Source organism: Typopeltis vanoorti, chromosome 20 (assembly GCF_054136105.1).
Source record: "Typopeltis vanoorti isolate ZY-2024b chromosome 20, IOZ_Tvanoo_1.0, whole genome shotgun sequence".
Classification (NCBI taxonomy): domain Eukaryota; kingdom Metazoa; phylum Arthropoda; class Arachnida; order Uropygi; family Thelyphonidae; genus Typopeltis; species Typopeltis vanoorti.
Window position 1 is genome coordinate 56,123,524 of NC_143568.1, and position 22,162 is coordinate 56,145,685.

Consider the following 22,162-nt stretch of genomic DNA (forward strand, 5'->3'; position numbering starts at 1 on the left):
CTCACCACCTAGATAGGATTTTAGTTTCACTCACCGTTGTATTGTATTTGTGTGTTGTTACAAACAGTTTTTGTAATCCCTGAAGATGTCTCTGTGACTGAGATGAAATATTGGAAGCATTAAAATTAGTTTTAATTCTTTCTCAGTGCTGATAATATTCCATTAAACCTCCAACATGAACTTGTCCTTTTAAAACTTTCACTGAAAGAGTGGGTGCACCAGTAGAGCAATTAGAACACTATATATATATATATATATATATATATATCAGAGAGGCATGATGATGAATTCCAAGATCTTCCATTTCAGTCTAGTAAAGATGGCTCTTTTAAATAAATTACACTTGGTGAAATCACAAGACCTGCATGACCAACTCAGCTGCAAATTAGCCCCAAAATTCAATATCAGCTGGAGCCACTTTCCCAGTCAAATACAGATGGAACAACAGCAGTTGAAATTCTCAATAATGAACCTAGTATAACAACTGAACAGATACAAGATTAAACTCAAATTTATGAATTAAAGATACCAAGAAATTATATACTTGGTTTAATCCTTTATCCCAGTGTAAGCAAACAAAGTTTGCACTTGAAATGTAATCAGGACAGGTACAAACTTTGTTTGCTTACACTTGGATAAAGGATTAAACCAAGTATATAATTTCTTGGTATCTTTAATTTATAATATAACTAAGTGGAAAAATTTCCAGCAACTATCTCTAATCCAGAGTATTTTAATAATACGGTGTGATACCTTTTGGCAACTCACATGAAAATATGACTTCTGCATTACTTCAACCTTAGTATCACCTGGGTCTGGCTGCTACTGATGAGACCTCAATAAAGGTGGAAACCAGTTGGTAGTTGTGATTCTGGGGGGGGGACCAGAGTTTTTGTTCTCTTAAGGTTTTTGTCATAGGAAGCTTTTGAGCATCCAGGGCTTTTGATCTGTTGCAGTGGCCTGTATTAAGGCTTCCTTGGCTGATGCTTTTCCCTGGAATATGAGTGGTTCTGCTTGTAGGTAGGGGAGCCTGTCACTGAGCAGAGCCACCATTGAATTAAATGATCACTGATTGTTGGGTGATCTGAGGGATCTCACAAGTTTTTGATGGTATTATTGCTGATCTATGGGTATGTATAATGCATAGCATTATACATACCCATAACGATATGTGCTTTGCATTATGGGATACTAAGGCAAGTGATGTGAAGTCATTAGCTACTATATACGAGTTGTCCTGTCTTGATTATATTTTAGGCACAAACTTTGTTTGCTTACACTTTGATAAAGGATTAAACCAAGTATGTAATTTCTTGATATCTTTAATTTATAAAATAACCAAGTGGAAAAACTTCCATCAAATTCATGAAACTGTTCTATAAAGAAAAACTGTAGAAGAAACAGAAAAGCAAGTAAGACAACTGAAAGAACTTAATATGCAGACAAGTTCATCAAAACAGAAAGATGAATTAATAAAAAAAAAACTGAAGCTAAACAAAAAAAAAATTAAAAAAGGGAACTACATCTAAAAGAAAAACAACTAGTCAAAAAATATAAAGATGGAGAAGGCTGCGGATCATCAAACTCTTCAGGCTCAGAAGAGTTTATGGACTATGAAGCACCATCTCATTCTAATAAAGGGAAAACGAGAGATACAATTAAAGAAAATATAATAAAGTTTACTGATTCAAAGTTTACTCAGTACAATTATCATCCACATGAAAAGAAAATAACTAGCTTCAAAATCAAGAAACGATAGGCATGAAATTGAAATAATGGAAAGCGACTGTAAAAAAAAAAAAAAAAAACTGGAAAACAGTTGACAAGAAGCAGGCTACACAATTGTTCCTTTATAGATTGGAGACCTCATCAGGTTCATCCAAAATTTAGAAGTTAGACTTACCACTGACATGTCATTAATCATAGTGTCTCCTTTCTGCATTGCTTCATTAAATGTATGAGGATTCCACAGGCAAATTAAACAAGAAACTATATGGAAACTTATGTTATACCATAATATCAGGCTTTTGTTTCTCCAAGAAACATACTTCTGCAGATATAAAGATATAAACACTTTAACAGATACCCACTTCTTTCTTTATTGGAGCTTTGGAAGATTTAACAGGGCTGGAGTAGGAGTACTTATTCTTGCCCCCCCCCCTCCTTGGATCATTCTGTAATATCCAAAGGAATGCAGAAGGGAGAATATTTACAGTAGACTGGAAATACTGTAGATGTGTAATACGCTCCATCCATGGAAGAGTTAGATGAAAATTCTTCCAGGAATTGGAGCCATATATTTATATGGTGCCCACTCCATCACAGCAGCTGGAGACTGAAATTGTACTGAACCACTTCTCCCTCCCCACACACACATTAGACAAAATAGGAGGATGAGTGGAAAAGTGGGGTATGCATAGTTAAAAACATGTCTTGACAATGCTCAACTAGTAGATATATGGAGGATTTTCAATCCTATTCTCCAGGGTTACACTTCATTAATCATAATACACATATATGGATGAAGGTATTGGTATGAGTCTTGATTAAATTTATATCTCTTCTTTCCTTGTAAATAGGATAATTCAGATAAAACATCTTGCAACATGTCAGATCATAATCCAGTTTTACTTAAGTTCATTAGAGCTCAGTTCTGGACCATGGAGACTTCCATCAAATTCTAGACTCTGTTTAAATTGGAATAATGTTACCCGGAACTGGGATGTGTGGTTAAAATTCAAACAAGCAGTAAAACAGAATATGATAGAATGGGGAAAGGAACAGGCTTTTCTCAAAAGAAGAAAGTTGAAAGTCCTGTATAAAGAGAGAAGCTGGTTTGTAACAAACCAACGTAGTGGTATAGAATGTAGCAACATCATTAGAAATATTAACATAGAGAATGAAGTGAAAAGGCAGAAACAAGTAGAAGGAAGAGATTTTAAGAAAATAAAGTACCACTTAGCAGATAGCTTTCAGCTGCATTCTTCAATAGACAGTTCACTAAATTCTGCAATTTTGTTGTAGAATTTAGTGAACTGTCACTTTAGTGAATTTAGTGAACTCGAGACATCCTCGACTCCCTTCAAAAATGCAACAAAAATGTTCAAAGACAATAGTACTGTTGGAAATTCCAATTCTTGGAACATTAATGGCTTGATAGACCCATTCAGCATCTGAAGTTGCCACAGCCTATAAAGAATGCCAGACAAGAAAATACCCAGGACCTAATTGGTCAAGGAATAAAACTTTACTGTGAGGCCTGAGATTTCATTCTTCTCATTCTAGTTATACTATTTAATTCTTTTCTCTCATCATTACACATACCAGGTGAATTTATAGCAAGCCATATTGTCCTCATTCCAAAACCTAATAGAGATCACACCTTAATCAGCAGCTAGAGACCTATTTCTCTATCTAATACTGACTACAAGATATTTTTCTGCATTATCAATAACAGGCTAAAGTGGGAATGAGATACATAATTAAAAGTACAAATGTATGAAGTTCCAAGCCAAGCAGTAGAATTTAATCTATTTCTGTTACATGATCTAATCTGCTTAGTTAATACGAAAAAGCAGTCGATGGCAGTACTTAAGCATTTGATAATGTCTGGCATCCCTTTCTGTTCTGCATCCTCTAGCAAATTGGTGTAGGTAAAAAGCTGCTGTCCATTATCAAAGGAGCCTATGCCAATTCAACTATCTTTTGTTATGATCCATCGAGTCGTTTCTGACTCCTAGCGACTCCACGAACATACACTCTCCATTCCGATCTGTCCCTGACCATGTTTTTCAGAACCTCCAAGCGCACTCCAGTTGCTTCTTTAACTCCATCCACCCATCTAATTCTTGGTCTTCCTCTTCTCCTGCTTCCATCAACTTTAGCAAGCATCATCTTCTCCAGACTGTTATTTGCTCACATAATGTCTGAAGTATGACAATTTTTGCTTGATGATCATAGCTTCAAGGGAGCAATCAGCTTTATTCTGTCTATCACTGATTTATTGGTTTGCTTTGCAGTCCATGATATTCTTAGTAAGCATCTCCAAACCCATAATTCAAATGCATCTATCTTCCATCTTTCACTCTTTCTCTGGGTCGAACTTTCCCATCCATACAGCACCACAGGGAATACCATTGCTTTCACAATTCTGATTTTTGTTGAGGCTAATATCTTTAAAGATCTTGCTGAAATTTGTCATTGCTTTTTTTCTGAGTAATATTCTTCTAACTTCTTTGGTACAATAACCATCTTTATCAATTCAGGATCCTAGGAACACAAAATTGTTAACTGCTTCCATTTTCTCCCCATCTACTTCAAAATCATTAAGTTCAATGTTGCCGTAACTTTTGTCTTTTTGAGGTTAAGTTTAAGACCATATTTAGCACTTTCTTCTTTAACTTTCATAATAAGTTCCTTCAAATCTTCTTTGCATTTTGCTAGCAAGGTGGTATCATCTGCATACCTCAAATTATTAATATTTTTTCCACCAATTTTAATTCCAACTGGAGACTCCTCCAGCCCTGCCATTCTTAAAATGTATTCGCTGTACAGGTTAAACAAGTACAGAGATAAAATACATCCTTGTCGCACCCCTTTACCTATTGTGAAATACTCAGTTTCTCCAAGATCTGTTCGAACAGTAGCTTCTTGTTCATAATAAAGATTCTTCAGAAGGATAATGAAATGCTCTGGGACTCCCATTGTTCTTAACACATTCCACAGTTTCACATGATCTACAGAGTCAAAAGCCTTGCTATAGTCAAGGAAACAAAGGTAGACATTCTTATGATATGATATTCCTGTGCTCTTTCTATTATCCATCTCACATTGGCGATTTGATCTCTTGTTCCTCTGCCTTTTCAAAATCCTGCCTGTTCATCTGACATTTCTCTCTTCATGAATGGTTCCAGTCTTTTCTGAATGATCTTAAGTAAGACTTTATTTGCATGAGAAAGCAGTGCTATAGTTCTGTAATTTTTGCACTCTCTTGCATCGCCTTTCTTCAATAAAGGTATATAAACTGATTTTTTCCATTCCCTAGGCCATGTAGTTGTGATCCAAATTCGCTGACACAGAACTGTTAAAATTTTAACTGCCTCTTCTCCCAGGGCTTTGAGTAGCTCAGTGGATATTCCATCTCCTCCTGGTGCTTTCTTACTGGATAGCTGTTGCAGTGCCCATCTCACTTCACTCTCCAGTGGTACTGGCTCCTATGTATAATCCTGCTCTTCAAATTTCTCAGTAATTTGAGTCCTTTCTGTAAAGGGCTTCTGTATACTCTTTCCATCTTTCTTTGATGTCTGCAGCTTCTGTAAGATATCCTTTGCATTTACTTTTCAATACTGTCACCTTGGCACTAAACTTCCCTATTAGTTCTCTGATCTTTTTGAAAAGATCTCTTGTTTTTCTTATCTACCTCCTTTCAACTATCTACCTCCTAGTTAATGAGTTCCTGTCAGTTCCAGTAAAAATTCGAAAAGGTGTCAAGCAAGGTTTCCCTCTTAGTCCACTGCTGTTTGAATTGGTTCTTGAACCTTTCTTACAGGAAGGAGACAATACGCATGCTGTGCGAAAAATAACAGTTCCTTCAGCTATGAAGGAAAATAAGGTATTAGTGTATACTGATGATGTAGTCAGCACCTTGAAGGATAATGATTCGATATATATCTTTTTTAGTATTTTGAAAAATATCAGCAAGATCAGTGGATTAACTACTAATGCAGACATGACAAAATTAAAAGTTTTTGGAAAATGGGATCTTGGAGGCATTCCTTTTGAACTAATCCCTAATAGAGAGCCCATCATTTTACTAAGAATTCCCTTCTACATTTATCCAATATTATCAGTTCAAGAACTTATAAGAACTTAAACTGGAAAATGGGACCACTTTCCTTTTCTTTTAAAGCCACAGTACTCAAAACCATAATAAATATTAGACATCACAGAAGCTGAAGAAAAGCAACTATATAGTAAGCCTATGCAATTTTTTTTTTGGTCCAGTTGATATCAAGAAGTTAAAAAGGAAATTCTTCAACTATCAAAGAAGCATGGGGGATTTGGGCTTCCAGTCTTAAAATTCTGCTATTTAAGCAATACAGTTTCAAAAATCCATAAAATATTACAGACCAATCACACATGTACAGATGTTCTCCTGTACTACCTGGGTTTTCATCTTCCCCTGTTTGGAGTAAATGATTATAAAGGTCCAAACACTGAGATTGTCCTGAATACTACAGCACTCTGTGCTTAACTCTAAGACTGCTAAAACACTCTGGAATTGACATTCTTTCCATCAAAGAAAAAGTAAAATTTGGTATAAAGAAATCTTAAATCCTTCACTGCAAGCTTTGTCAGTTGGGTACTGAGAACAATACTTTGTTTCATAACTTATTGAAGTTCCAAGGAAACCCTAACAGAAGGGATCTTGTTTGGAGAATTGCATATGACTGTCTTCCAGTCAATATCATCAAATGGAGATAGAACTGTATAAAAGAGATGGGCTACATTTGAATAGATTTGGTGCGAGTTAGTTGGAGAAACTGGTGGTGGTGGTGGTGCTGCAAGAGAAAATGTAAGATCTGAGGAAGCAAGAGGTGTTGTGGAAGAGCAGTAGAGTATGGTAGGCAAGTTTGGGAAAGGAGAGGAGAATGAGAGAGAGAGAGAAACAGAGTACACAGGGAAATGGGTAAAGGTCAGGGTGGACAGGGACACTGCATGAAAAGTGTAGACTTGATGGTGAGTAAATTCGATGTCAACAAGGCAATGGGAATGTTTCAGGGAATTAACAACTTTAACATACATTTTTAACATGATCCTTAAATTAACCCAGGATCCAAAAGAGTGGAAAGATGGCAGTACTTAAGCAAAATTGTTCTGCTTCATAAAGAGTGTGATAAAACTAAGGCTTCAAATTATAGGTCAATCTGCTCATCTGGAATACTTACAGAGACAAGGATTCAGAACTGTGTTGACAGCAGTAGAATTCTGTTTAATGTATAGCATGAATTTGCTAAAGGAAGATCATCTTTTAGCAGTCTGTTTACTTATTATAACAAGGTGATGAATACATTGTACAAAGGGGATGCATATATAGTAGTATATTTAGATTTTGCAAAGGCTTTGATAGTTTGGCACATGACAAACTAGTAGTTAAATTGAAAAAGGTGGGGTTGGATAGTAGATTAATGCGTTGGATTGGAAATTGGCTGTCTGATAGGTTTCAGTAGGTTGTGTATGGGAGAAATGATATCCAGAAGAGGAAAGTCACTAGTGGCATATTCCATGGGGTACGCCACTAGCATCTGTTTTGGAACCAATGTTGTTTAATTTTTATGTAAATAAAGATTGGGCAATAATTGGAAGAAGCTTAAATGGTGATATACGGTTGTTTGCAGATGATGCAAAGTTGGGGAGCATTATGAGAAGTAGAGCAGGTATTGTAGCTTTGCAAAAATAGATTGTCTTCAATGGGTGAGTGTGTGGGGATATCAGTTTAATGTAGCAAAGTGTAAAGTTTTAAAATTTATTATTAAGTGATGCCTCCAAAGAGTCCAAAGGCTCATTGAGGTAGGGCACCTGTTCTTTAGCTTTCTGTTTCCACCACTTAATCCACCAACTACAGGGAACCACAACTAGCATCATCATTGACACCAAATCCATCTACTGCCTACCCACTGCCACCACTAGTATTTTTTTTTTTTTTTGTCTGTAAATTGTGTGTTTTTTTCAAGGCCAATTTATCTGTATGTGAGATGAAAAACAGAGTTTCTGGGAAAAAATGCTCCATAGCTAATATCAATGAATTTTTCAACAAATGTTTTACTACTAATGAAAGTTAAGTAAATAACTAGGATCACAAATGTATATAAAACAGCATTCAATGGGAACACCACAAGTCATCTCACTAAGAGAAGATGACTTGTGGTGTTCAAACTTCAAACCTCTGCAGGAAAATTTCTTTTGGCTGTGAGCTGTTATTCCTAGAGTATTCTCATAAATTTCTTTGAAAATGGCACAACAGTCATGGGGAATCATTCTTATTAGATTACATGCTTAATGTAATCATGCTTCAAGCATTACTGAAGCATTACATGTTTCGAGAAGCAAGGAATGCTGTCCCACGGAGTTTAGCTAATGAAAAAATGCATCATCAGTATAAAATGGCAGTGATTTTCATGAGGCTTTTTATCACTTCCAGGTTCACTAAAATCTATAGTTGAAATATTTCCTGCATCCAAGCATATTCACCTTTTATGATATTCTGTGACTTTTCTGGTTGAAGAAATTGAAAGATATTTGAGGAACTCATTTCATGATTCCTGAAAATGGTAGTGATGGATTGGATGAGAGAGAAAAATAAGGACTTCTATAAAGAAAACAGGTTATAACACAGATGGGAGAAGCATGATTGTTTAAAGCAACAACATGGCAACACTTTCTAATCACAGAATTGCAAATTTTGTGATTAGAGGAAGGTGTTGATGTTTAAATTGGTTGCATTTCTATAAAAATAACATTTTTTTGTGGAAAGTGTTTAATATTTCTTGAATGTTTTTATGTGTAAAATTTTTTTCTGCAGATCAATTTAATATTTTGGTTTTATAAAAAAAAAATGACTTGCATACCACAAAATGTTGTCTACAAGGCATCTGTTTTGAACCATCTTGTAGACAAAATTCTCTTTTCAGGTGGAATGAAAATAGTGCACAATAGGATATTTTTGTATTCAGCTGTGATGGTATTAGTTTCCAGTTTTGACTGCACATTCCTTTGTCTTATTTCTGAATATAAAAATACATTTTTGGTAATTTCAAGTTTCTATAGTAACAAGGGAACTAGTGTTTCTTCACAGCAGAACTTCCCACAATAAATCCTGGCTATATAGGAGTCTGATGGCATGCATAAAACATCAGACAGCATTGCCTTAAAGTCATTCACTGCTTCTGCATTCAACCACCACACTTTCAAGCAGTCCCCCCTCACCTACCATTACTCACTATTTTGATCACTCTCTTTATACAAATTCTAGATATAGCCTTTTGTTCTATCTCTGTCTCTCTCAGAAGAACTATGAGCAGAGCAGATATTGTGGCTTTGCAGGAGGATCTTAAACTCAGAGTGGACAAGTGATTAGAGCTATCAGTTCAATGTTGCAAAGTGCAAGATCTTGAAATGTGGTACACAAGGTTCAAATGCAGAGTATACAGGAATGATTGTTGACAGAGAGACTCGAAGTTTAGGAGTCATTGCTAAAATTGTGAGAACATTACAATAGATTGAAACCTTGAATATACATGATAAAAGCAAATGGATTATGGTTCCCTTGTACAAGGCCTTGATTAGGTTGCACATGGACTACTGTGCACAGGTTTGGTTCCTGGTTTTTGAAAGGGGATGAGGATATATTAGAATCCAGAGAACGTCCATTAAGTCAGTTTCAGGTATATGGGAATGTGGGATTATGAAGACATTAGGGGAATGCAACTTGCAGAGTATTGTTAATAGAAGGGATATGATAGTAGTATAAATTGCTGAGGGTTGTTACCAGATTAATGTGGAGGAGATTTTTCCATAAAGAGAGAGAGGGGGGGGGGAAGAACAAGGGACTATCCATGGAAGCTGTATAAGGAGGATGTGAGCAAGGAAAGTGATCAGCAGGTTCTTTGCATGGAGAGTGGTTGTGAGGAATGGGTTTAAGGCACAGATCGATCTTTGACCTCCCTTGATGAGTTGACTCCATGATGGTCTGATGTTAATAATCCCAGTTTCAATAGATACAAAGTTCTTAGGACTTGTATTTGACAAAAAAAAAAAAAAAAAAGTTTCTATCTGATCTGTTGGTTGTTAGAATTGGCAAAGAAAAAATGTTACATAAAAAAATGTTAGAGAAGATAGTGGATAATTAAAATAAAACTCAAAAGAATGTTCATTGCTTCACTTATATCCAGCACGTATCGGATCAAGACTTGATTATGGGTGTGAATTGTATGGCAGTTTGACAAATAATTCGTATAATACCTGTTAAACTACCATGCATGCTATCATTGTGGCATAATTGCATTCCACCATGCAGCATCTCCTTCTGTAGATCAGCAAAAGATCCAGTCCCTCCTTACACACAATTCAAAATCAGAGCTTCAGGTGGTATTTGCAGCTGTCTTTCTAGACAGCATATTGATCAGATCCCACCAGAATGTATCAACTGTACTGTTCAGCTTTATGCTTCCATTAGATTACATAAAATTGAAATGCTACCAAAGATGCATTATTTATACCAATCCAAGGAGCTCTCTTTGGACACTTAGAAATTTGGTACTAACAACATGCATGCTCTCCTAGGTCCAACATTTGTTCTGTCAGATAAGGAAGCTCCATCTGGACCTTTGCCTGTTTTGGATTCCAAATCACATTGCTATCAAGGGAAATGTGACTGCATATACTGCAACTAGGTCAACCTAATCCTTGAGATGTCATTTTTGTTAGTCAGATTATCCATCAGACATCCTGTATATAGGATATATATCCTATTATTTAGGATATATATATTTCTCACCAGATGCCTTTAAGCATTGTCTGGATAACACATTCTTTCAAGACCTTTATCATGAGCAAAAAGAAGGTCTAGCCATGGGAGCATCAGTTTCCCTGCATTTAATGAATGCATTGATGGAAGTATTTGAAAAAATAGCCTTACATGGATGCCATATGCAGAATTCCACTTAAGTATGGTAGATGATATATTTAGCATTTGGTTTGGCTCTGAAGAATCCCTTTACAGTTTCACTGACTTGAACAACTTAAACCTCAAAATCCTTTTTTGGGTAATCTTATCTCAATAATAGGCCATGGCAGATTTTCCTTCCAATTACACAGAAGAAAAAGTTCAACACTGGAAGATACTTGCATGCTATATCACACCATCATCCAGTCCAGAAGTGATGTATCATTAAAACTAGGAATAATAATAGGAATTTTACTAGGAATAATTAAGTATATATGCGTAATTGTTTGAGTAAGAGCGGCTGTAAACGTTGTACGCTACCGGTATTATTAGCGTGGGTTTTTTTTTCTTGTCTAAACTAAATTACGAAATCGTTATTATTAGACCTAGTAACCGGTAGAGAGAAAAAAAATGGCGGCGGCATTGTCATTCCATGATTTGAATGTAGATTTCAGTCGTTTCGTTAAGTGTGAGGTCTGTTATATGTATTCCTTAGATTACATAAATGATTTGTGGATGTTTAGTGCGGATGGAAGAAGGGTGTGTGCGAAGTGTGACCTGAACGAAGAACTAATGAATGCGAATATGAAATTGATGACAGAAAGTGCTAGTACCAATTGTATCGCGATTGCACGTTTGAAAGAAAAGGATGGTGAGAAAGAGAAGCGAAAAATTGTTAAAAAATCAGGAAAAAAGAAAAAGAGCGATTTGACAACCGTAACGGATGTTAAAAGGGACGAAAGTGAGGTGGAAAGAAACGAAATTGAGAGAACGAATGAAAGTAGAACTTGCGTAATGCAGAAATCGCAAGTAAAAAAAATCGAAAGAATAAATGATGGCGAAAGTTCGACGCATGTTGGACCGAAAGTACTGAAACAAAGAAAGATGAATGACAGTAAAAGTGAGAAGAATGATAGCGAAAGTTAGACGCATGTTAGTCCGAAAGTACGGAAACAAAGAAAGATAAATGAGAGTGAAAGTGAGAAGAATGATAGTGAAAGTTGGACATATGTTGGACCGAAAGTACGGAAAGAAAGAAGGATGAATGAGAGGGAATGTGAGAAGAGGGGGTCGAGAGTTAGAAAGATTTAATGATAGAGAGAATGTGTCGCGAGGTTCGGAAAGTGAATTAGATTGGATGAGGCAAGAAATGAAATGGATGCGGAATGAAATTAAGAGAATTCTGGTCAAAACTATTAAAATAAATCATGATGGCATGAAAGAGTTAACGAAAGATGAGCGAGTGGCGTTGTATGGCGACTCCATTATTAAAGGTGTGCTAGAGGATAAAATGCACAAGGTATGTTTTCCAGGCGGTAAAATAAGTAGAGTGATTGAGGCATTGGATATGAGGCATAGTGAGCAAAAGAGTTAATTGTATTAATTGGTACAAATAATTTGAGAGAGAACAAAGAGCATGTCAAAATGAATGTCAAGAGACTGCTTGGAAAGATAAAAGAGAATAGTGTGACAGGAAGGGTGGTCAGTGTGTTGCCTAGGTATGATTGTGGTGAAATGAAGCGGAGAGCAAGGATTATGAATGGTATTCTGGCTGAAATGTGTGAGGAGATGGGAGTACAGTTTGTTAATGTGTGGAATGAGTTTGAGGGACGAAGTGAGCTGTATGGGAGCGATGGACTGCATTTGAGTGGTTATGGTGTGAGTCGCTTGGAGAGACTGCTGCTGGAAGGTAGAGAAGTGAATAGAGAAAATGAATCAGATCGAGAGGGGAGTGATGTGGAAGAGCAGGAGAGTAAGACAGGAGAGATTGAAGAAGTGGAAATCAATGGAGAGGTGAGTGGTATGAGTATAGAAAATGAGAGAATGGGTGTGCAAGAGGAGCAGTGAAACGGGGAGGCCCAGGGTGGACAGGGATACACAGCGTAAGAAAGGTGGTTGCTCCAAGAGGAGGTGAGAGCATGTGTAGGCAGGAAAGTAATGGGATGACCAGGGATCAAGAGGAAACAGATGTTGTTGCAAAGGGTTCTAAAATGAAGAAGCAGAAAGAGAAATGGCCCCAGTCCAGCATGGAGAGAGCACATCGAGTGAATGGTATCAGTGGAACTAGCTGTAGATCCAGAAATGAGTTGTTGTGTTTGTATACCAATGCTAGAAGCATAACAAACAAGGCGGATGAAATGGTTGCACTAATTGTGTCTGTGTACCCAGAGATTGTTGGAATAAGTGAGACATGGTTAGATGAGGACGACCTCCTGACAGGAATAGAGATGGAAAGGTATGATGTGTTTCGTGAGGATAGAAGGGATAAAAAGGGAGGGGGAGTGCTATTGATGATAGAGAAAGAGTTATGTCCATACAAGGTAGAGATGCAAGAGGGAAATAGGGCCAGTGGTTTTGAGGCAGTATGGTGTGAGATAGAGGTGAATAGAATCAAATACTTGGTGGGATGTTGTTATAGACCTGGTAATGTGGATGGTGGTGATAGTGAAATGTATAGTCAAATAAGCCAAGCAAATAAGAAACGGGTGATCATTATGGGTGATTTTAATTATGGCAATATAGACTGGAATGAAGAGATAGCGACTGGAAGTAAAGAAAATGAGCTTCTTGAGTTTTTGAGGGATAACTACCTCAGACAGTATGTAACAGAGGGCACACGAGGATTAAGGGTCTTGGATTTGGTCATCACATCGGAGGATGTAATTATAAATGAGGTGTCAAATCATCCACCAATTGGTGAAAGTGACCATGAGGTGATTACCTGGGTGGTTGCCAGCAGTGCAAGGACCCCTGTGAAGAAAGGGTATATGTGGAACTACAAGGGGGGTGATTATGAAGAGCTCAGGAGACAGCTTGCAGATGTAGCATGGAATGAGGAGTTAGCTGGAAAAGAGATCAATGCAGCTTGGGGGATTTTCAAAAACTATTTAGTAGATGCAATGTCTAAATGTATACCACGGGTGAGAAGGTTAAATAAGGTAGGTGTGAGATGGATGAATAAAAAGATTAAGCATGCAATACAGAAAAAAAAAGGCATTGTGGAGACAGCATAAGAGAAGTGGAAGTAACCAATTTCATGAGGTCTACAAAGACCAGGCAAGGAGGGTGACTTGGTTGGTGAGAGTAGCTAAAGAGAGGTATGAACAGCAGTTAGCTAATGAAGCCAAAAAGAATCCTAGGGAGTTCTTTCGATATGTAGCCAGCAAAAGAAAGAATGATTATGGAAGGATGACATTGATTGGAGGAAATGGTATAAAGACAGCTGTTGCAGAATGTGTTGTGGAGATACTTAATGAGCAATTCATAAAGATCTTTCAATCTTGTGAATGTGACTTCATGGAGAGATTAAGAGCAGTTGATGATGGGGAGGAGAGACTGACTCTAAGTGAGCAAGAGGTGTTTGGGGAGTTGAGTAAACTAGATGTAAATAAGGCTGTGGGACTTGATATTATATCACCACGTATTCTGAAGGAGTGTGCTAGAGAGTTGACACCTGCCTTGACATATTTTTTTAATACGAGTCTTGCACTTGGTCAAGTTCCTAAAGAGTGGAAGGAGGGCAAGATTGTGCCACTTCATAAAGGAGGTGATCGAACTCAAGCATCAAACTATAGGCCTATCTGTGTGTCAGGTGTTGTGGTTAAGTTGTTGGAGAAGCTTGTGAGAACTAGGATCCAGAGTTGGGTTGACAACAATGGTATAATCTTTGATGGACAGCATGGATTTGCTAAAGGGAGGTCATGTTTTAGTAATCTACTTACTTATTACAATAAAGTGACTGCTTCCTTGGACAGAGGAGAAGGATTCACAGTAATATACTTGGATTTCGCAAAAGCTTTTGATAGAGTACCTCATGATAAGTTGACAGTCAAACTAGAGCAGATGGGGTTGGATATTAGATTTGTGCATTGGATTGGAGACTGGCTATCTGATAGGTATCAACAAGTTGTGTATGGGGGTGCAATATCCAGGAAAAGGAAAGTCACTAGTGGAGTGCCTCAGGGGTCTGTTTTAGGGCCATTACTATTTAACTTATATATTAATGATATTGGTGAAGATTTGGATGGAGATATTCAGTTGTTTGCAGATGATGCAAAGTTGGGACGAACCATAAAGAGTAGTGAAGATGTTGTGGCCTTGCAAGAAGACTTGAATAAATTGAGTGATTGGGCAAGCAAATGGGGATGTGAGTTCAATGTTGCAAAATGTAAGGTTTTAAAATTTGGAAAACAAAGATGGGATGCAGAATTTATGCTTGGTGAGAATATATTGTTGGAAGTAGAGAAAATAAGAGATCTGGGGGTGATAGTGGATAAGGATCTAAAATTTAGGGGACACATCGCCAAAATTGTGAAGACAACACAAAGACTTCTGGGAATGATGCGGAGGACACTGACATGTAGAAGTAGGGAGATACTTGTTCCATTGTATAAGGCTTTGATTAGGCCACACTTGGACTATTGTGCCCAGATTTGGTCACCGGGTTTTCAGAAGGATGAAGAGATGTTGGAAAGGGTCCAAAGGCGAATGACTAAGGTAGTTTCTGACCTCTGGAATGTTGAGTATGAGGAAAGATTGAAAAGATGTAATTTGCAGAGTCTCGTGGAGAGAAGGAAGAGGGGAGATATGATAGAGACCTACAAGTTGGTAAGGGGTTGTTATAGGATCAATGGTGGAGAAGTTCTACAGAGAATAGTGGGAGATCAGGGGAGAACCAGAGGTCATCCCTGGAAACTGTATAAGGAGGGTGTGAGTAATGGAGTGAGAGGCAGGTTTTTTTCGTGCAGAGTTGAGTGATTGGAATGCCTTGCCTGAGAGCGTGGTGTCTGCAAGTAGTTTGAATGTGTTTAAGACACGGTATGATGAGATGTGTGTGTAAGATAAAAGGACCTCCTAGATGAGTCTTTGACTCCATGAGGTCTTGTTTTAATAATAATAATAATAATAATAAAACACTCAAAGAAAGAGGCATATATAATATCCAGTGATAACAACAAAAGGGAACACCTAAAGAATGGCTGTAATCCTAAAACAAAATCTTACAAAGGCCATTATATAATTCAGCAAATATACAAGAGAAAAACACCTACAAAGGTGCACTTTCTTTGCCTTACATTAAAAAAAAAAAATGTTAGAGAAGATAGTGGATGCTTAAAATAAAACTTAAAAGTTGCCTTCATACTTATACAAAGTCTCCACAGGTCATTCTAAAAGTCATTCAAACAGCCTCCCTCTTTTCTCAAGAGAGAAGGAATATACAAAGTTTTCTGTGTATGCAGTGTCTGCTATGTTGAACAGGTGTGACAATGTGGAAAGATCCATGTGAACAAACGCATCAAAGATGTGGAAAAACAGTCAGCACACAAATGACAATTAGTATTTCATATCACCAAAGAAAACCATCAGGTACTTTGGTAGCTCATAGGAATGCCACATATTGAATTCAGCAACTATATGTATAGATTCAAAGAAGCCACCCTAAAAGTGCTTTGTCTAACCCACTGTAATAGAAATCAGTCTGATTTTAAACCAACTTTGGTCAGAATATATCGAAGACCTGCATCGCTGTGCATTAGGAAATGACAGTCATTATACAACATGAGTCACATGCCTGATATTGTAATACTATGTTATAAAGACCATTATATAATTCAACAAATATACAAGAGAAAAGCAACTACAAAGGTGCACTTTCCTTGCCTTGCCTTACCTTTCCTTGAAATCGCTTTGTTAATAAAGCCTTTTTGAAATTTATAATTTATCCTGAAGATGTACTCTGTAAGTTATAGGAAACTGTTCAGTTAAGCAATTTTGTCTTCCTTGATGTTTCTTACTCATAGTTCATTCCTGAATAATCCATAATGGATAACTTACACTGCAGAAAGTCCAGGTCACTCTAAAATCTTTATTCTGGTAATGATTGGAAGTGACTGTCAGTACATTGGTTCATTTTGATTCTGAAAAACAAAAAAAAAAACTGTTTTACCATTATTTATTAATATTTTGATATCAATATCAACAAGAGAAACATAATGCCAAGCTAAATTATTTTGTTTTCCAGCCTTGTTCCTGGCACTATATTTCTGACATACATCCTTTTGTACCTTTGGATCAAGCTGAAGGATATCATCAACTTTTTCAAGAACTAGAGAGAGATTTGTGTGAAATCACTGGATATGACAAAATCTCATTCCAGCCAAACAGGTTTGAATGTTTATTATTATTAACAAACTTCTATACAGTCAGACCTCTTGAGAGGTCTCATTCAACCAGTAAAATCAGAACATTTTAATACCACTGACATTAACAACAGTGAGAATTCATACCAATCACCTAGAGTTATGTTATTATTACTATTTGGGATCACAAGACACTTGCAAGTGGCCCATCTTAGACAACAATGTATATCATTCCACAACAGTGTCCAGCCTTGCAGAAAAGCTATATTTCATCCTCACCATCCCCTTTCACAAGTACCAGAGGATAACTTATTGTCATTGTTTCTTTGCTTTTGTTCCACTATATACTACTTGGAAAGAAGTCAACGAACCCACCCTGCGCAAGGCATGTTGTGCCATGTCACAAGTCACATGTTTTTTGTAGCTGGCATAAATTGGATGAATACGATGCTCCCAAGTCAGTGCAACTGTGTCCAGGTGAAATGGCTGCAAGAAGAGAACTGGCACAGTTTGAAAGAGGCATTTTGATAGAATGCCATGTTACAGGCCTATCTATTTGACAAATTGGGCCATCCCAGGTCAACGATCAGTGATACCATACCAAGATGGAAGTGCAAGTAGTCAATTGCAAGTGATACCTGCAGTGCACGACTCACTATGCTTACCAAATGTGACTGTGCTACAAAGAGTAGTATGTAAAAACTGCCATTCATTGACTGACATATGTGGACTTCTGGGCATTGACTGGAACATGAATCTGCACAAAAACAGATTCACAATAGGACCACAATATGCAAGCCTCACATTACCTGAACCAACAAGGCTTGGAAGCTTGGAAAGCTGTGCTAGGAGCAACAAATTACACTGCACCCTCTACTGAGCAGGGATGGGTGTGAGTATGAGCTTGGAATTTCCAAGCTTGGAAAGCTGTGCTATGGAGCAACAACTTACACTGCACCCTCTACCAAGCAGATGGATTGATGTGAGTGTTACCCATTGGATGTCTCTTACTAGAGTTCAAAAACATTATGAAATTCTGAGGTGGCAGTGTGATGGTATGGTCCTGTTTTTACTGGTTTGGCCTCAGACATCTGTTCGTGGTGACACAAACATTGAACTCTGAGAGGTATCTGAACATTCTGGACAATGCAATACAGTGCAATGCAAAACTAGCCATCTCTTTCAGCAAGAAAATGCACCATGTCATAAGGCTGCATGTTTTGTAAACATGAACTTCCCTACACTTGACTGGCCTCCACAGAGTCCTGATCTCAACCTTATTTGATATCTGTGGGATGAACTGAAACATCAGGTGAGATAAAGGGACATCTCTGCCCCACAACAGTTCAATATCTCATTACATGCCTACAGGAGGAATGGTCCAAAATTCCTATTGATTGCTATTGTATGCTTGTGGAAAGTATGCCCTGTAGGATTGCTGCAGTCATAGCAGCAAAAGGAAGTCCTACATCTTATTAAGGTAGGCGTGGCTGTTTGTTCCTCACACTGTGGTGTTTGTTGACTTCTTTCCAAGCATTGAATGAAAAATCATTGAAGTATGAATCCTATAAATGCCTCTTAATAGGCCATCTCAAATGAGTGACATAAATGTCTCAATTATGTCTGTCACTCGTTTGTCTTCTGTAGTGTATATGCCCTTAGTCTATATTCATAACTAACATTGTATAGTCCTGATATTTATCCACTTCTAAATCCTCCCAAAGTTAATTTATCCTTTTCAAACCCCAGTGACCATATAGGAGCATAGTAATCCAGATATAATCTGATCAGAGCTTTTATTATTATTATTCCTGACACCTCCAAGGAGTCCGAAGACTCATCGTAGGAGGATACCTACAACTGTCTCAACCACTACACCAAACCTCTACTACAAATCAATGCCATCTACCACCCACCACCATAACTGGTATTCTATGTCTGTAAATTGTGTGTGTGTTCTGAAGGGCTGATTTGTCTGTATGCGGGATGAAAAACCTGAGTTTCCGTGTTTTTCATCCCGCATACAGACAAAAATTTTTTCCGGGAGGAAAAACCCTGCTACCTCCATATGAGATCAGCTAACTCACCTTTGACTGAAATCATCCAGATAAAGATTCCTCCCATCGCGACGAGAATCAAACTTAGGGCCTATTCCAATCGAAGGGTGCAATGTATAGTCGTTCTTCCAATTGCGCTATGGAGGCACTTTATACAAAAGAATTACCACTTTTATCTTTACTGGTCAGTCCTTAGTATAGCAGCAATCCTCTGTGCCTCTGCTTCCTCTAGGCCACAGAAGTCTAATGGCACATTAAAGAAATTGAAAACAGAAGGGCACTCAAGGAGAAAGGATTATTAACAGAAGTGGACAGACAGAACTACTTAAGTCTAAGCTTATCAAGAAACTCTGCAAAAAAGACAAATTAAATTAATTAAAATTATGTTATTATTATAAATAATAATAAAAAATAAAACTTTTCAAGTAAAATGTGTGAAGAAATAGAAGAACATGCTAATAAAAATCAAGCAAAACCTCTTTAATAACATCAAGCTCGTAAATAGAAACTTCAAACCAAAAACTTTAAATATAGCTGATGCCAATAACCAAATTCTAACAGAAACTAATGATATCCTCAATAGATGGAAAAATTACTATGCTGGTCTATATAAAGATAATTCTCTCTCATTTGAAGAACTGAATGGAAAGCATATACAAAAAGAACCATACATCTTGAAAGTAGAAATGAGTTGACACTGAAAAAAAATCAACGTAGAAAAGCTCTGGGTTTTGATGAAATACCAAGTGAACTTCTTAAGAATCTAGGATATAAAGGAATTGACATTTTGCATAAACTTTGCAACAAAATTTGAGAAACAGCTTAATGATCTGAAGACTGGACCAGCTCTATATTTATGCTACTACACACAAAAGGGAGCACCAGTGATTGCAGCGACTGTTGAACTGTTTCCTTAATCTTACAAGTAAAAAAAATTTACTATATGTAATTAAGGAAAGAATGAAAAATTTTATTGAACATCAAATTCCAAATGAATAGGCTGTTTTAAATAGAGGAATCAGAGTAAACTGCAAATTTGAGAATCTTATAGAAAAAAACACATGAGGTCAACATCCCTATGTATTTGTGCTTTGTGGATTATACAAAGGCTTTGGATTATGTTAGCCAGGATACTCTATAGAAAATCTTAAGAAAAATGGGAATTCCCGAACACTTGGAGCACTTAAAAAACAACTTTACAAGAAGAACATAACAGCAGTGAAAATCAACAAAACTACGTCAGAATGGTTCCGAGTAGAAAAAGGAGTGAGACAAGGCTGGATCCTTTCTCCTGATCTGTTGAACATCTATGGAGAGCATATAATGAGGAAAGCTCTAGTTGGTTGGAAGGATGGAATTTCAATTGGGGGAAAGAAAAATAATCTGAGATATGCCAATGACACAGTACTAATATCCACCAGCATTCTTCTTTGAGTGCCATCTCCTATTAGAGGTTGGCAACCACCTTGGCAAATTTTGAGTAATCCTTGCCACTCTGAACAGTCCCTCAGAACTCATGCCAGTCCACTGTCTGCCAGCCAAGATTTTCTTAGTCTTCCTTGTCCTCTTCTTCTGCTTATATTCCCTTTTATAATCAATTGAAGTATCTTATATTTTTCATTACCAAGATATGCAGTTTTCCTTCTTTTTATAGTATCTAAAAGTTCACATAATTTCCCCATTTGTTCCAGTACTTCCTGATTGGATGTTTTTGCTGTCAATGGGATTTTTAACATTTGTCTGTATAACTGCATTTCAAAGGCTTAACGTTCCAAGTTTCTGCATTGTACAGAGTAAAGACCATACATAGCATTTAACCATGCATACTCTAAGCTCTAAATTTAAATTTCAGTTACAGTGTTGATTTCATTAGGAGAAAATTTTTTCTTGTCATTTCAATTCTAACTTTTATTTCCATTTCTGGATTGCATTATTCATTTAACTAGCATCCAAGATATTTAAACTTTGTCACTCTTTCTATTTGTTTCCCATTTAAACAAAGCGTGGATTAAGAATTGGTTTCTTGCTTATGACCATGATTTAGTTTTGATGATATTTATTTTTAATCTCATTTTTTCACTCTCTTCGTTCACTAGTTCCAGAAGATTTTGAAAAACCTGAATATTATCAGTCAGGAGAGCTGCATCATCAGCATATCAGATGATACTGATGCTCTCACCATTTACATTAACCCCTTTCTCTCTTCCTTTTAAGATTTTTTTGAAATATTGCTTCTGAGTATATGTTAAAAAGAAGAGGCAACACTACACATCCTTGCCTTACACCCTGTTTGATGTTAATGGAGTCTAATAATGTTATCAACTTGAACAGATGCCTTTTGGTTCCAGTATAAGTTTTCAATGATCCTGATGTCTTTACCATCTAATCCAATTCTTTTTAATAGTACAATCGTTTTAGTATGTTGGACTTTGTCAAATGCTTTCTCGAAGTCAATGAAGCAAACGAATACTTCCTTGTTTTGGTCACTACATTTTTGGAATAAGATTTGAGAACAGAAAAGAGCCTCTTGTTTTCAAACTGTTTCTAAAGCTGAATTGGGTGTATCACTGATGGTGTCTTCATATTTTCTGTATATTCTTTTTTGAATTATTTTCAGAAACATTTTGAGAACCTGACTCATTAGGCTGATCATTCTATAGTCATTACAAGTTTTTGCATTTGCTTTTTTAGGTAGCATGATGATCAACTGTAACCAATCTTCAGAGATTATGCCTGTATCGTAGATCTTATTAAATAGCTTTACTAATATAGTAAAGTTGTCACCTTTTAATAACTTTACTATTTCTGCTAGTATTCTATCATGGCCTAAGGCTTTACCATTTTTAGCTGAGTTCTGTGCACATTCTACCTTTTGATTTTAGAATGCATGGACCTTCCATCTGTTCAGAAGTATTTTTTAGATTTTGTCTGTTATCTACATATTTCACCCATTCTTGTCATCCTTTTCGGATATTATTTCTCCCTTTTTGTTTCAAAGGATTATTATTATTATTCAGGCCTCCATGGAGTCAAAAGACTCATCGCGGGAGGTCCTTCCTAGAAAACTATCATACCACTCCTTAAACCCATTGATCGTTCTCGCTCTCAACACTCTATCAGGCAATGCATTCCATGGTTCAACCACCCTCCATGCAAAGAAACCACTCCTCATCCTCTTGCTCACATTTTTTTTCTTTCATAACTTCCAGAGATGGCCTCTTGTCATCACTCTTTCCTGCTGT

At 36.9% G+C, this 22,162-nt stretch overlaps 1 protein-coding gene across 1 annotated transcript in view; it reads left to right on the forward strand.

The window, feature by feature from the left end:
- The window catches only part of LOC150095455 (glycine dehydrogenase (decarboxylating), mitochondrial), a 649,342-nt gene that overhangs the window by 372,530 nt on the left and 254,650 nt on the right, over nt 1-22,162 (forward strand). Inside the window, exon 15 of the mRNA XM_090410555.1 lies at nt 16,746-16,888. Coding sequence (XP_090266681.1) covers nt 16,746-16,888 — 143 coding nt within the window. The remainder of the gene's footprint in view (nt 1-16,745; nt 16,889-22,162) is intronic.